This window comes from Gymnodraco acuticeps, unplaced genomic scaffold (genome assembly GCF_902827175.1).
Source record: "Gymnodraco acuticeps unplaced genomic scaffold, fGymAcu1.1, whole genome shotgun sequence".
Lineage (NCBI taxonomy): Eukaryota > Metazoa > Chordata > Actinopteri > Perciformes > Bathydraconidae > Gymnodraco > Gymnodraco acuticeps.
In genome coordinates, this window is record NW_022990015.1 from 244,518 (window position 1) to 258,792 (window position 14,275).

The 14,275-nt window shown below is 42.4% G+C and overlaps 1 protein-coding gene across 1 annotated transcript; it reads left to right on the forward strand.

The window, feature by feature from the left end:
• The first annotated feature begins 567 nt into the window (after positions 1 to 567).
• On the forward strand, positions 568 to 13,700 carry si:ch211-269e2.1 (cohesin subunit SA-2). Its single transcript, XM_034213550.1, is given in 27 exon segments — positions 568 to 712; positions 1,203 to 1,298; positions 1,656 to 1,743; positions 2,052 to 2,198; positions 2,764 to 2,823; positions 2,826 to 2,937; positions 4,489 to 4,589; positions 5,071 to 5,275; positions 5,368 to 5,516; positions 5,595 to 5,668; positions 5,749 to 5,872; positions 6,074 to 6,172; positions 6,295 to 6,374; positions 6,450 to 6,546; positions 7,753 to 7,771; positions 7,774 to 7,828; positions 7,920 to 7,959; positions 7,961 to 8,011; positions 8,115 to 8,195; positions 8,804 to 8,896; positions 8,977 to 9,151; positions 10,862 to 10,995; positions 11,552 to 11,658; positions 11,737 to 11,770; positions 12,119 to 12,295; positions 12,297 to 12,325; positions 12,413 to 13,700. Coding segments are annotated over 26 exon segments (2,517 nt in total). The 5' UTR covers positions 568 to 712; positions 1,203 to 1,248; the 3' UTR covers positions 12,549 to 13,700.
• The last annotated feature ends 575 nt before the right edge of the window (positions 13,701 to 14,275 follow it).

A 14,275-nucleotide genomic window follows, 5' to 3' on the forward strand; every position in this document is an offset into this window, starting at 1 on the left:
ATGTGTTTGCATGTATTTCATTGGTTAGTTTTTCTGGTCTGCTTTTTTTGTGTAGTTTCTAATGTAATTATTTTGAGTTAAATATTGAAAAAGATGTTATTTCTTTTTGTACCTTTCCTGACAAACATTTCTTGTTTTCTTTCAATATATATAATGTAGTTTTAAATGTGTGCCAAACAATAGTAACAATAATTGTTATTTTTAGGATTACCCTTCACTTATTTTTAAGTAAATGGCGCCTCCTGCTGTTCAATTCTTTCAAACAATATTAAATCAGGAAATACCAGACAGTTCCGTTCTGAATTAACAATAACAAGTCTGATAAAGTTACAGTAACATTATGTTTCCACTCGAATAACAGCAGAAATTAAACAAAAAGGGCCTTTCTCTATTTTTTGTAAATAATGACTCCTGTCTGCAGATTACCTCATGTCTGATGCGTGCTACAGATGTTTACAGTGCTGAGGTATGTAGAAAACCAAACCTCCAGGGGAGGGACTAAAGTCTGACTGACACGTCAGAACAACCAACTACATACGTTCAATTTTATTTTCCAGCCAATCAGAATGCTGTTAGGCTGTTCGACAACTTGACTGTGAGAGCTTGGTGGAAATAAGGACGATATTCTTGGTGGAAAATGTTTGAAATGTTTTAATATGACATCTTTTGAATTTTAAATACTATCAAGGAAGGGCGAATCAATGTGAAGAGGGTAAGTTTGAAAAACTGAGGATATGCGACCGACCTGTCTGTGTGTTTATCCGTCACTCACCTCTGTTACAATGTACACACAACAGGGCTACTTCAGTAAATCATAACTTATGTTTTAGTTTTCAAATGAAATATGTGTAATGTAGCAGGGTCGCAGGATGGCAGACTGTGTTTTGAAGTTGTCTATGAAGACCTCAAGGGGCTCAAAGCAGCTTCTCTGCCGTAGTGTCTTTCAGCAACTCTTTTAAATCCCCTGTGAGCTCCTCCCTGTGGAGACGGGCATGCAATGTATATTTTCGTCATGCATACATTATAGACACCCTGCAACCCCTCCAAATGTTAATAATTGACCAGAGATATATAAGTATGGCAACCTTCTGTTTATATACAGGTAAAGGTTTCGTATTGATAACGTTTCCATGATTTGGGTTGAGAAAACTGTCTGAAATATCTTCTGTCTGTACGCTACTTCATCACCACTGTATTTCCAGATTGAGAGTCACACACCTGAACTCTGTGTAAAGATCTGAGAAGGAGATGATACCAGAGCCCACAGCTTCAGCTGCAACCAGGGCCTCAAAGCAGAGGTAAGAGGTTTTGTGTATCCTCTAAAGTGGGGGAATAACATTTCCTCTTCTTCAAATTGTAATTCAAGTATAACAAATATAACCAAACACTTTTTTCAGAATTAAAATATGGAGCCTTCAAGGTCCACAAAGATGATAACTTTTATATTTTTTTGTTTTCTCCACTAGCAATGATTTGTAAGCATTTAGTTATTAGTGTTTCATAGTATGTGGGGCATTTCAAACATAAAAAGTCATTATATTTAATAAGTTGATCATGTTTCAGGAAAATCAAAGTAGCTATAGCAAATACATAAGTATAAACAAGAATTAGATTTTCTATTCAAGTCATTAGAAATGAATGTTTTGACTTCCCAGGAAGAACTCTCATGATGAGGCGAACTCCTCCGCAGCTGTCAATCAATCAGAGGATGAGTCGGGGAATGAGAACAGACAAAAGAGTGCGGTAGGTGTTTCTCTGTTCATCATTAAACAAGCAGGGTCTAAGGTCTGATAGCAACTGTTCAGCAGACGAATAATGGTAGAAGAGCAGTATGACAATATGAGGAAAGCTATCACACAGTGAGAAGGCTCATTAGTGCCCAGCTGGAGGAGTGAACCGCCTGGAGTCTGACTGACTCTTGAATTTGGATCTTGACTCTTCAAAGAACAGTGCTTACACAGAGGAGTTTGTCATTCAGATATTTGCATTTGGCTTGTTTATAATAACTCATATGATTACTTTCTTATCAGTGCTTTTTTTTTTACCCGCAGAGACGGAGAAAAAGAGCACACACAGGCTCAGAGAATGTCAAGCGCAAACGTGCTAAAGCCAGTGGCAGCAGCAGAACAGGAGGCAGCGAACACGTGGAGGCCGTCACCCTGTTCCAGGTGCTCACCATGGGCCGGAGCGCCATGCAGGTGAGACCAGCTCACTCTCACATAGAACATTCGCTTCTGCTCTAGACTGTCTTATTTTAATCTTATTGTGTTAGTAATATCACATTTTCTTCTCCCTGCTCCTTTCCATCATGCGCTACAAACACTGTGTACAGTGTACATGTTTTGTTTTATAATAATTGGGATGTTTGGAATAAACTAATACATTTAAAGGTATTAAACACTATTTATCTCAGATGTAATGCAAGAAACATGCACAAAAACATTAGTACTATGTCTGTTTACTTTCTTTCTTTATTTATAAAGCTCTTTTTACCTATACAACTTCAATATACAAAACATATGTGTTATTTGTTATGCTTCCTGTCTTGGCTGGGAATTACTTTACTCATGGTAAAATACAAATACAAATGTTTTGGTTCACCTTTGATCTATAATAAAGACTTATTGTTGGTTTCAGCAGAGTTTTTTTCAAAAATAACTAAAAAGAATGAACTTACCCGAATTATTAAAAGACTTGAATATACTAATTATACAAATCAATAAACAGTAGAAACACAATCTGCCTCTTGTGTTGTCTGAGCAGACGGTGATTGATGATTGGATCGAGGCTTACCAGAAGGACAGAGACACTTCCCTCCTCGATCTCTCATCAGCTTCTTCATCCAATGCTCGGGATGCAAAGGCAAGCAGACACACACACACACACTAGGGATGTGCATCTCCATCACTGAGGCCGATGCGATGCGCATCTCGATACGTTGCCACGATACGATACATTAACGATACATTTGAAACACCAGGCGATGCGATACGATACGATTCACCCCTGTTGCGATACAGTTCGATACGATTTGATTCAACATTATGCGATTCGGTGCGATACGATGCGATTCAACACGATGCAAAAATAATGATACTTCAATTTGGTACGACAGAGGATTTTTGTTTTATTCCTTATATGCAGCAAATCATACATTAACAAAAAAGTGCTTTACATATTTGGTACTGCACATCCCATCATGCCGTTTATTTTTTTACCTTTAAAAGCTCTCCAGAGTACAATTGTATAACACCTCACAGTTAAACAATGTAAGGATGCATTGCTCATGATTAACAATGTGCAAATAACAGCTACCATAGAGCAATGCCCATACAGCTGCCAGCCTGATGTGCTTAACACTCATTCATAGGCTAACTCACCAGTGAGCAGAAAGCGGTGGGTTCTATATGAACAATAAATAATACAAATAACCTTTCACAAACAGGTATTTCATAACTGCTTACAGTGAGGAATACATTTAAATTATTATTGGCCGTCACAGGCTGCTGTAAACTAAACACCACTCTCTCTGACAGAACACCTCACTGAGTGATTTAACTCATATGTCTAACTTTGAGGTTTCTCTTTTCAGCCGCAGACCCCATGTCGACTCTTTATGTGCGTCGCTAAGTTCCTCGTACTACTTGTGTACTTTAAATCGGCTCGGCATCGTTAACAATTTGCGAGCGATTTTTCAAGTTGACCGCGCACATATACCATCAGGACGTTACCATCAGGACGTTACTGATGGGGTGCGGCTGCGGAGTGATACTGTGTGTATGCAAGCCCGCATCTAGGACGGATCTATGTATCATGGCTGTAGACCTGTTAAGTAATAAAGATACCTCATACAAAGGTCTACGGATACCTTATTACTCTCCATGACCTGCGGTCAACTATATAGCCTAGCATAAAGGACTATTACACCGTCTTTCTTGAACAATCCGAAGTGTTGCCAAACGTTTGATTTGTAGGTATTTTTCGGTGCGCTGTGTTTCTCTTTCTCCTCGACTTCCGTGTGTGTTGATAACTGAGACTCTCGGCCTTCGTAGTGGCGAAGATATCAAAGATCGTATCTGCTGAGCGTTGACAAGATTAGGGGATTTTATATGAATGAATCGGTTTTTTACCGATGCAAAGACGCTACGCAATCGATGCATCGCGAGTTCAACCCGGTTCAACCCAAACTGTAGCCGATGTGCACTCTTTCAATCGGTGCACTCGCATCTTGAACGTTTATGCCGGTGCACCGATGCGAATCGGTGAATCTTAACATCTCTAACACACACACACACACACACACACACACACACACACACACACACACACACACACACACACACACACACACACACACACACACACACACACACACACACACACCCACACACACACACACACACACACACACACACACACACGTAAAAGGTCTTCCATCTGTGTTTCCTCCTGTGTTTTCATCAGTTTCAACCCCTTGATCTGAAACAGTCTGCCTGTATGTGCGGCGTGCGCTTCAGGTTTCTGGTCTGCAGTACAAGAAGTTTCTGGCCTTCCCGTGGATCCTCACAGTCACATGGCCCCTGGACGCAGTCAGTAGAACCTCCTGCTTTATGGATTTGTCTGCTCTGACCTTTCTGTATCATAGCGTCTCATTCATTATTTAATCGCCCCACTGTTTCTTCAATCAGTTTTATAACAGTGATCAACATGTCACCTAATTGGATTCCCTATATTAAATACAATCATATTTGAAATAACGTACACATCACCCTAACTACAGAAGCTCTAAGAGGCAGGTGAGGATTTTATTTGTGGTGATCCATCCAATAGTTTTCTCTCCTGTCTTTAGGTTAACAGTAATACTGCTTAAGACTTCCGTATTTTAGTCTCTTTTGTACCCGTTTTTATCCGATCTGTTTCTTTATTTTAAACACCTTTTGCGCTGAAAGAACACAATTCCTCTCCCCTGCTCAGTACTCTGTGAGTATCTTCTCCAACCTGATGAACTAAATCATTTCTGCCCTTCACGGTCTTTACTCTCTTTTATGTCCCTCCCTCCTCTCTCTTTAGGATAATGTGGAGTATCCTCTGATACAGTTTGGACCGGAGGGCCGCTGGTTCTCCTCTGAGTTCTGCGACTTTTTGTCGGTGCTGGTTTCTCAGTGTCAGCACAGCGTCATTTTTGACAGCTACCTGATGAACACCCTCATCTCACTGCTCACAGAGCTGTCAGACTCTTTAGTACGGGCTTTCAAACACACCTGCACACTAGCAGGTGATGAAATAGAAAACATACACACACAAACAGATACATAAATTCATTCAATAAACTAATATGTGCTTCTTGGTTTGGATGTCCCTGATAAGCCGTGAAGCTGCTGAGCTCTCTGGTTGCCGTGGCTATGAGCCTGAGCGTCTGCATTGAAAACAGTCAGAAACTGTACGAGGTGCAGGAGAGGAAGACAAGGCAGAGAAGCAACGTGCAACAGGAGAGAATAGAGAAGAAAGTCACAGAGGTAAGACACTTTTTATCTAGTTGAGGATGTTATATTTGCTCTATAAGTAATGTCTGCCTCACTGTGTGCCTCCTCAAGCTGCAGGGGAAGAGGGCGGAGATAGAGAGCATGATGGACATCCTCTTTAAAGGAGTTTTTTTGAAAAGATATCGGTAAGTGTTTCTCTGTGACATGGTTGGTTTCAGCGTGGTTTCAATGTGCCTTATCTTATTGAGCACGTGTGTCTGTGCAGCGACGTGCTTCCAGAAATCCGCTCTATCTGTATGGCGGAGTTGGGTTTGTGGATGCAGCTCTACAGTTCTGCTTTTCTCAACGATAGCTACCTCAAATACATGGGCTTGATGATGCACGACAAGTTAAACAACAGGAAACATATGATGTGTTATGATGTGATCAGAAGATATAACAGAGATACTTTTGGGAATAATAGATTTTTGACTGTCTGTTGTCTTTGCTATGAAACCAGTAATCACAGCAAGTTGTCACAGCATTACTCAAGTCTCTGTTAGTACATTTTTTAAAACTGTCTCTGCTCTGACATTGGCCTCATGTTTCAGATTCCAGATGTGCGTCTCAAGTGTGTTTTAGGTCTGCAGGGTTTATATGTAGATCCTCAGCTCCTCCCTAAACTGGACCTGTTCACCAGCCGCTTCAAGGTAAACTATTCTGCTTAAAGTTGCGTTAAGGGATTGTGGTAACCAAGGCAGAAACAAATATTTTAATTAATATTTGTATATGTGTGTACACTCATGCAAGATTGTCATTGTTTGTGTTTCAGGACCGGTTGATCTCCATGACTCTGGATAAAGACAACGAGGTGGCAGTGCAGACCATGAAGCTGCTGCTCCTCATCTCCAGGTGAGTTTGTTGTTCGATCATCTTTAAAGTTTTCCTACTGTTTTTATTTGCATCAAACTACTCCTGTCTCCTCAGAACATCAGATGATGCTCTCAGTCCAGAGGACTACCAGCAGCTGCTGGGGTGGCCTCCAGCGCCACAGCCCGGGACGCCAGAGACTCTGTGGTGCAGAGCTGGGTGGATCAGCTGACAAAGCTGCTGGGGTGCTCGCTGAAGGTGAGGGGGCCTGTCACACTGCAGGGACAAAGAGATGGTGATGAATGGATTGAGACTTAAAGGTCCCATGTCATGGCCATTTCCACTGATCATAATTCCATTGTTGAGGTCTACTAGAATAGATTTATACTGTGCAATTTTCCAAACTCACATTGGTTTCGCATACAGCATCTCTGTAAAGTATGTGTATTCAGCAGTATTCACTCTCTCCACTAAACGGCTCGTTGCAGCTCTTGACCCCCCCCCTCCCTGTGAGCACAGTGTGCTCCGATTGGTCGGGACCAGTCGGGACGTTGTGAATCGCGCTGAGCTCCGTGGAGGTGTGATTTCCTTGTTTAGCGATACACAGCGAAACACAGCCAAACTCACCCTGAGCACACACAAAGTCACAGCCGAAGTAAAAACAATAAGTGTGGCTTGATATTGAGTAAGAAAAAGGTTGATAAACGCTGTGAGAATGGGTCTGCAGTGAGAATGGGTCTGCTGTGAGAATGGGTCTGCAGAGAGAATTTCGCCGCGATCCCAACTGTCTGTTATCAGCCTGCAGCCAGGGAGGAGAAATCAGCAGAGCTGCCTGCACTGAGTGTGTGTGTGAGGAAGTCCGTGGATTGGTCAATTTGGACCAATCAGCGGGGGCTTAACGTAACGGCTTCGCGGACGTAACGTAACGGATCCACGGATTGGTCCATTTCGTTCCGGGTACGGATGACATCATGCGTACCCAGAAGAATCAAATGGACAATGACGTATCTCCAACGAGGCGTTTTGGGGAGGTATTTTCTGTGTTAGAGTTTTACTCGCTACAGGGTGTACTTTGAGGGTTTTGACTCTGCACACCGTTTACATGCATAAAAACCTTCATAACACACAAGGGGACGGGTAATAACCGGAAAATCGTTTGAAGAACAGTACATTTCAGGAACCCCTTATGGGGTCCGAAGAAAGTTTAATGTTGTGGGGTCACCAGATACAAATACTTCACAATTTTTCCTCTATTCTTTGCTTTTTGGTAGAGATTATTGCACATTTGTACCTCTTCAAGCCATATTATAGTAGACATAACTATGTTTTTTATTCTAAAAGGTGCCAAACAGGTTGTATGCTTATAATTAAATGCCTTACTTGACACGATTACTTATTATTTCCTATTCCTCGGTTGTAGGGTGACAGTTTCTCCGCTGATGAGAGAAAACTGGAGACATTTTAGCCACACTGAAGAAACTCAGAGCTTTCCACAAGTAAGGTTTGAGAGCAGTTTGAGCTGACAGTATTTTGCCAGTGGTGTGTATTTATTTGCTGTTCATTCTGTGTTTCTCTGTGTTTTTTAAGCTGTCACAACCTCCTCAGGTGGAACCTGTTTGAGCTGTTTGAGCTCTCCTCTCCTGTCAGTAGAGAGCAGTGAGGGAGGAGCACCGCCTGAGGTACCAGCTCTGCTTCTTTAAAGTCAAGTCTGTACAAGTGTTATGGATTGATTTATCCACAATCTGTCTTGTGTCTCTTTCTCTCTTCTTTATATGTCTGAAGGTGCTGCTAGAGGTACTGCAGTGTCTCTCTTCCTGCATGATCTGGTCCCTCAGCACCAGTACCGACACATTAACATCTGCTGCACTCGGGCTGACGTTTTAACTAGTGCAATATTAATGAATTTAGAACTAGCACAATAAGAAATGTGGATGCAGAAATAGTTGACTGACTGTTCAGCAACTGTATTTGATGAACATGAATCAGTTTGGTCATCTTTAAAGCTACAAATGTACTACTAAAATAAAAACGTTGGGTTTTAGACTGTTGTTGCAACAGAAAAATACATTTTAAGATGTCATCTCAGGCTCTAATTGCTGAAATTCTACCATCCACACAATTAACAGATCAATGAATACAATATTCAGTAGATAGTGAAACAAAATGATACAGAGACTTGATGAAAAGATATAATGTGTGTTAGTATGTTAAGCAATAGAAAGAGCTTTTAAGTAGGACTGTATTTCTAGAGATGCCCATATCAAATGACAATTTTTTCTTTGAACTAAATGCACATATTTGAAGGCAAATTCTGCCCTTTTGTCATCAATATGTCTTGTTTTTAAGCCCTGTGTGTGTGTGCCAGTACATAAAAAAAGATCCGTAAATATGGTCTTGTGAAATCTGTAGGCAAGATAATGTGACGTGTTTGAATCTGTGTGTGTGTGTGTGTGTGCGTGGGTGTGTCTCAGGAGAAGGCCGTGGCCCAGAGGCTCCAGCTGCGTCTCTTCTGTGAGCGAGGTCACCACTGTCTCTCCCACTCTGACCCCAGGGTGCAGCAGCAGGTAAACTGATGTTTTAAAAATCATGGCACATTTTACTTTTATTTTCAACTTTCCAACGTCCTCTCTATTTTCCATGTCAGGCCTTCCTGGGAGTCTGTGACGTTCTGACGGCTCACTCCTTCCAGCTGCAGGTGTGGGACCCCAGCTGCTTCGGGCCTCTGCTCTACACCCCCAGTCCCAAACTGCAGAGGGCGCTCTCCACCTTCGTGTGTATGCACGTCTTCACTGGACCAGATTGTGAGAGCCAGAGCGGGGGTGAGACAACTACATGATCACATGAAGTGTTTATTTTACATCCTTTAACCTTTGTGCAAATGTGTTATGCTCTTTATTGCTGAAACTAGATGTTTCATCGTCACTGTGCAGGATGATTATGTGCTGAGGCTGTTTCTCAAATGAATCAGCTTAACTGTGTTCCTCTGTACTCACCTAAAGTTAATTTCAAGACTTGTACGAACAATCATAAATATCTGCATATTAATAGAACCAAATACAATTCAACAAAGCTCATTAGGCTCTTTTTCTGTGGATAAACGAATAATTTGACCTTTTTTAAAGCATTGAACAGTTATTAAAATAAAACGATGTGAAAAGTTTAGAGGTTTACACATCTGAAAAGTAACACACACTATTTGTGTTAAGGGCCACAAAAGTTTTGGAAACAACTGGTTTCATTTCAACAATATATCATTTTTTTGAAAAGTAAAATACCAATCTGATGTAGTGAAGAAAAATATACAATATTTCCCTCTGAAATCTAGTAGAGTAGAAGATAAGTAGCATAAGATGAAAATCCTCACGGCTAAAACAAGCTTTAGACACGCTCTGTTATGCAGTTAGGAGTCACAAATCCTGCAGGTCCGACTCCACACATCCAAACAGCTGCCTTCCTATAGGTGTGTGTGTGTGATGCACCCAGGAGTGTGTGACCCCCAGCAGAAACACAGTGCAGAGTTTACTCAGCAGATGGCACTCTCACTCTGTGGACCTCAGCCTCCTTCCCTCTGAAGCTGTGATTCAGTGTAGCTGTTCTCTGGGTACAGACATGCAGATCTGAAATGCACGGCCACACATCAGGCCTGATAGCTGCCTGCTGAGCTGCCTGCTGACTGTAAAGTTAATCTGGGTCTGATTGTACCACCTGACCTAACAAGTGACCCTCAATTACAAAGGAAACCCTGTTAATATCCTCACTTTGAAACTGGCTCTACTAATTTGTAGTAAAGGATGTTATACTTTGTTTTCAAAGCCATGCTGCTTGTAAATTGATGACAGCAGTGTGTTCCCGTCTGATCTGAAATGAATCAAACAAGATTGACATGTTGGAAATACGTAATGTTTTCTTTGTAAAGTCCTGCAGGTGAAACCTATAAATCCATTGATGGCTGACTGTCACTAAAACATTTTATTATCTTTACAATAGCTTTACTTTCCGAGACATATTGCATCCAAATGTGGGATCGTCCAGAGAAGTCAATAGCGGTCCTGGTGGGAATCTCTTAAATGTTAAACAAATACAATACAGGATTATTGTTTTTCGAACATGTAATAAAAAGCTATTGTTTTATTGGATTTGCCTGGTAAGGGTTTTATTATATAGGCAGTGTTTTCTATTAGCTGCTGGATCAGAGATCACTCGGAGGGTAAGGGCCCCGAGTTAAATCATAAAATCAGGGCAATCTCTTTCCGTGAGAAAATTCCATTAACTCTGGCTCACCTCTGAGCCTATTTTATTAGCCTTGTGAAAGATTGAAGCCACATGGTGTCACAACCATAACTCTAGTCTTATGTTATCTTTGATTTCCACCTGCTAAAGCCATTGTCCTCAAACTTACTAAAACACTCTGCTTTGTTCTCTTAGTTTCTGTTATATGATTTGTCATGATTAATCACTCTCTTCCCCTTCTCTCACCCTCGACCACTTCACATCCAACCGCACGCTTCATCTCCATCTGGCTTCCTCAGTCAGTGGGAACTCTGAGGAGAGGCTGGAGGAGCTACACAAACGTAGAAATATGCTGGCAGCCTTCTGCAAACTCATAGTGCATAGAGTTCTGGAGATGAGCATGGCAGCTGAGGTCTTCATTTACTACATGAAGGTAAAGCTTAAAAAGATGGACATTTTGGAAAAAAGGTTAATCAGCTTTCCTGCCAAAAGTTAGATTGATACCCCTCTCATGTCTGTAATAATATGAAGCTATACCCAACCGTTGGCTAGCTTAGCATAATGACTGGAAAGAGCTAGTCTGGCTCACTCCAAAGGTGATCAAAACCCACATCTGTTCGTATGTGATCATTTTAAGATTGGGGTAGACTGGGTAGTCACCCAAGATCTTAAAATGATCAAGAAGAAATAAGCCGTCATAAAACAGCAACTTGTGTTTTTAACACTGTAGTTTTGAATATATTATACAAACAACATACTCAATTTTAATTACAGGCTTTAGAAGTGCAGGAAGATACATTTTATTACCTTCCAGCAGGTTAACTGTTTCCCAAGTTAAGCTAAGCAGCTTTTGGCTGTATTAAAATGTACAGTCTGGCATCATCAGGTTTTGATCTAATAATTAAACTCTTGGCACAATAAAAATAAATAAAACCCTTCCTTTAATACAAGTATGTGCTACATAGCTAACTTCTCCCTGTTTGTTCCAGTACTTCAACGAGTTTGGAGACATCATCAAGGAGACGATGTGCCGGACCAGACAGATGGATAAGATAGAGAGCGCTCGCACTCTGGTGCTCTGCTTGCAGCATGTAGAGTAAAGACGTGAAACATACAGGCTTACAAACATGCTTTTAAAAGTGGCTTCCTGTAAGTTTTGTTCCTGTCTGTGCAGGTTCTCCTACCTGCAGAAGCACACAGCAGAGAAGGTTATTGACTAAACTAAAACTAGAAGGTGCCAGAACTAATCGTCAAATCAAGCACATAAGTGTTGTGTTCTTAAAGGTCACCTATTATGCAAAATCCACTTTTTCATGTCTTTTATACATCAACATGTGTCCCCTCTGTGTAAAGAGACTCTGAAAGTTTCAGGAAAAAAGATTCGCTCACTTTTTGTCCTGATCCATTTATATAAAAACCTGTCTGAATCAGATTTTGGCCACTTTATGATGTCATAACGATTGTTTGGCTTGTGTAACGTAAAAGACAGAGAATCAGCACTTTTGAAACAGGGCTGAAACAGAGGGGACTATGGGATGCTGCAATGATCTGTTTAGTATGTCAAGCCAAACACTTCAGAGACATGTTTGTATATATCTGAGACCTATAATATATTGATGAGAAACAGTATACTAGGGGACCTTTTAATGCAGCCAGCTACATCATGTTTTTTTCTTATTCCTCAAGGATGCAAGTCCCCCTGCCCGTTGAGCCCGTCTGACTCCAAAGTAGCTAAAAGTTAGAAAGTCCCGCTTCAGTCCAAGGTGAATTGATTATGTCTAAACCAGTGACACATTAGATTTCCTCCACCATGCTCATACTTATAACTGTGACCTCCTGTAACTCCTCAGCCATCAGGAAAAGACAGCAGACACGGATCCCTTTTCCATCCCAGTGGAGCCTCCTGCAAAGAGATCCAACTTCCAGGGAACTGTCCTCAGCATCCTCAACGAGGCGGACGACGACACTGTGGAAGTTGAACTGTAACAGTTAGTTTGTTGGAGGATGAGACCTGACCTCACACATTTCAAGGGGGCTTTCCTTTTTTCTGTCTCTGTAATTATGTGAGGAAATACCGGCAACCCATCCCCCTCTACAGTCCTATTAATACAGGTTTGTTTAAACACAGTACAATATGTTCAATATAAGGACACGTCTGCTACATCCAGATTGTTTTTTGTATCAACAAATCCCACGAAAACACTTCAGCCAATAGGAATGTATTAATTGTGCAGAGAGAAGCTGATATATTCTATTATTGTGCCATAAATCCACATTTTGCTGGAAACACTGATTGGAGCAACACATATGTATTTATCCACAGCAGACAAATGCACTTTCCCTGCTGATTTAGTTATATTTCGTCCCTACTGACCGCCAGAGGCGGTGCTTTAGCACTGGATATGTCCATCGCGCGCATGCGCCGCTCGAGTACCAATAACAACAAAGTCACCTGTGACCCACGTGTCACCGGCTATATCAGCCGGTGTCGTCAGAGGATCTGTTCCTTTCATCTTCTCGCTGCGCGAGCGTACCTTGGCTACATTTTTGTAGCCTACAGCGTTCGTTCGGTTGGAACATTTGTCAAGGATTCTCTGCAAACAGCTGGCTGCGTGCAGCTTCGCGACTCATCCAGTCGGGGCCGCGAGCTTACCCGTCCTCCAGGAGCTGTGGCTGGCTGCGCAGAGACTTCGTTCGGACAGGTTGGTGTCGGCTTGGTTGGTGATGGCAGTGTTTCCGCTCCCTCTCCCAGCCTAGTTGTCCTGATTACTGTCTGTTTGCTTTTGGGCTTGAACTTTTTTGGTGACGGAGGTGTTTCCGCTCCCTCTCCCAGGAGTTGCCCTTGCTGTGCTGTTGTACTTGTTCTGGCTGCGGCGTTGTGCCAACATTCATTAGCATTGAGCTGTGTTTCTTGTTTGGCTAGTTAGCAGTAGCGGCTGCAGCCACTCGGCTGACGCCGGGTTAAGCACCGGAGTTTCCCGTGCTGTTTTTTCTTTAGAAGCCAGTTTCTGGTCTTAGCTTTGTGTTAAAGCTTCTTGATTTTACCCAGCTAGGTACCGCTCCCTCTGCCGGTAACGTGGGTGTAGCTACATCCCTTTTTCTGTTCGGCGAGTAGCAGCACCGCTCTACTCTTTCCGTTCAGCAGGTAGCTGGTGAAGGCTGTGTTCCCGCACCCGCTCCCGGTTACGCTGCATCTGGCATTCGTCTTTAATTTAACCAGTGTAGGCAGTGTTCTCGCCCCCGCTCCTGGTAGACGCTAAACTGCCTTGTTTATTCCGTTAAGCAGGTAGCTGGAGAAGGCTGTGTTCCCGCACCCGCTCCCGGTTACGCTGCATCTGGCATTCGTCTTTAATTTAACCAGTGAAGGCAGTGTTCTCGCCCCCGCTCCTGGTAGACGCTAAACTGCCTTGTTTATTCCGTTAAGCAGGTAGCTGGTGAAGGCTGTGTTCCCGCACCCGCTCCCGGTTACGCTGCATCTGGCATTCGTCTTAATTTAACCAGTGAAGGCAGTGTTCTCGCCCCCGCTCCTGGTAGACGCTAAACTGCCTGGGTTCCGTTAAGCAGGTAGCTGGTGAAGGCTGTGTTCCCGCACCCGCTCCCGGTTACGCTGCATCTGGCACTCGCCTCTAGCTCAACCAGTGAAGGCAGTGTTCTCGCCCCCGCTCCTGGTAAACTGCCTTAGTTATTAATCCAGCTAGGTGAAGGCAGTGCTC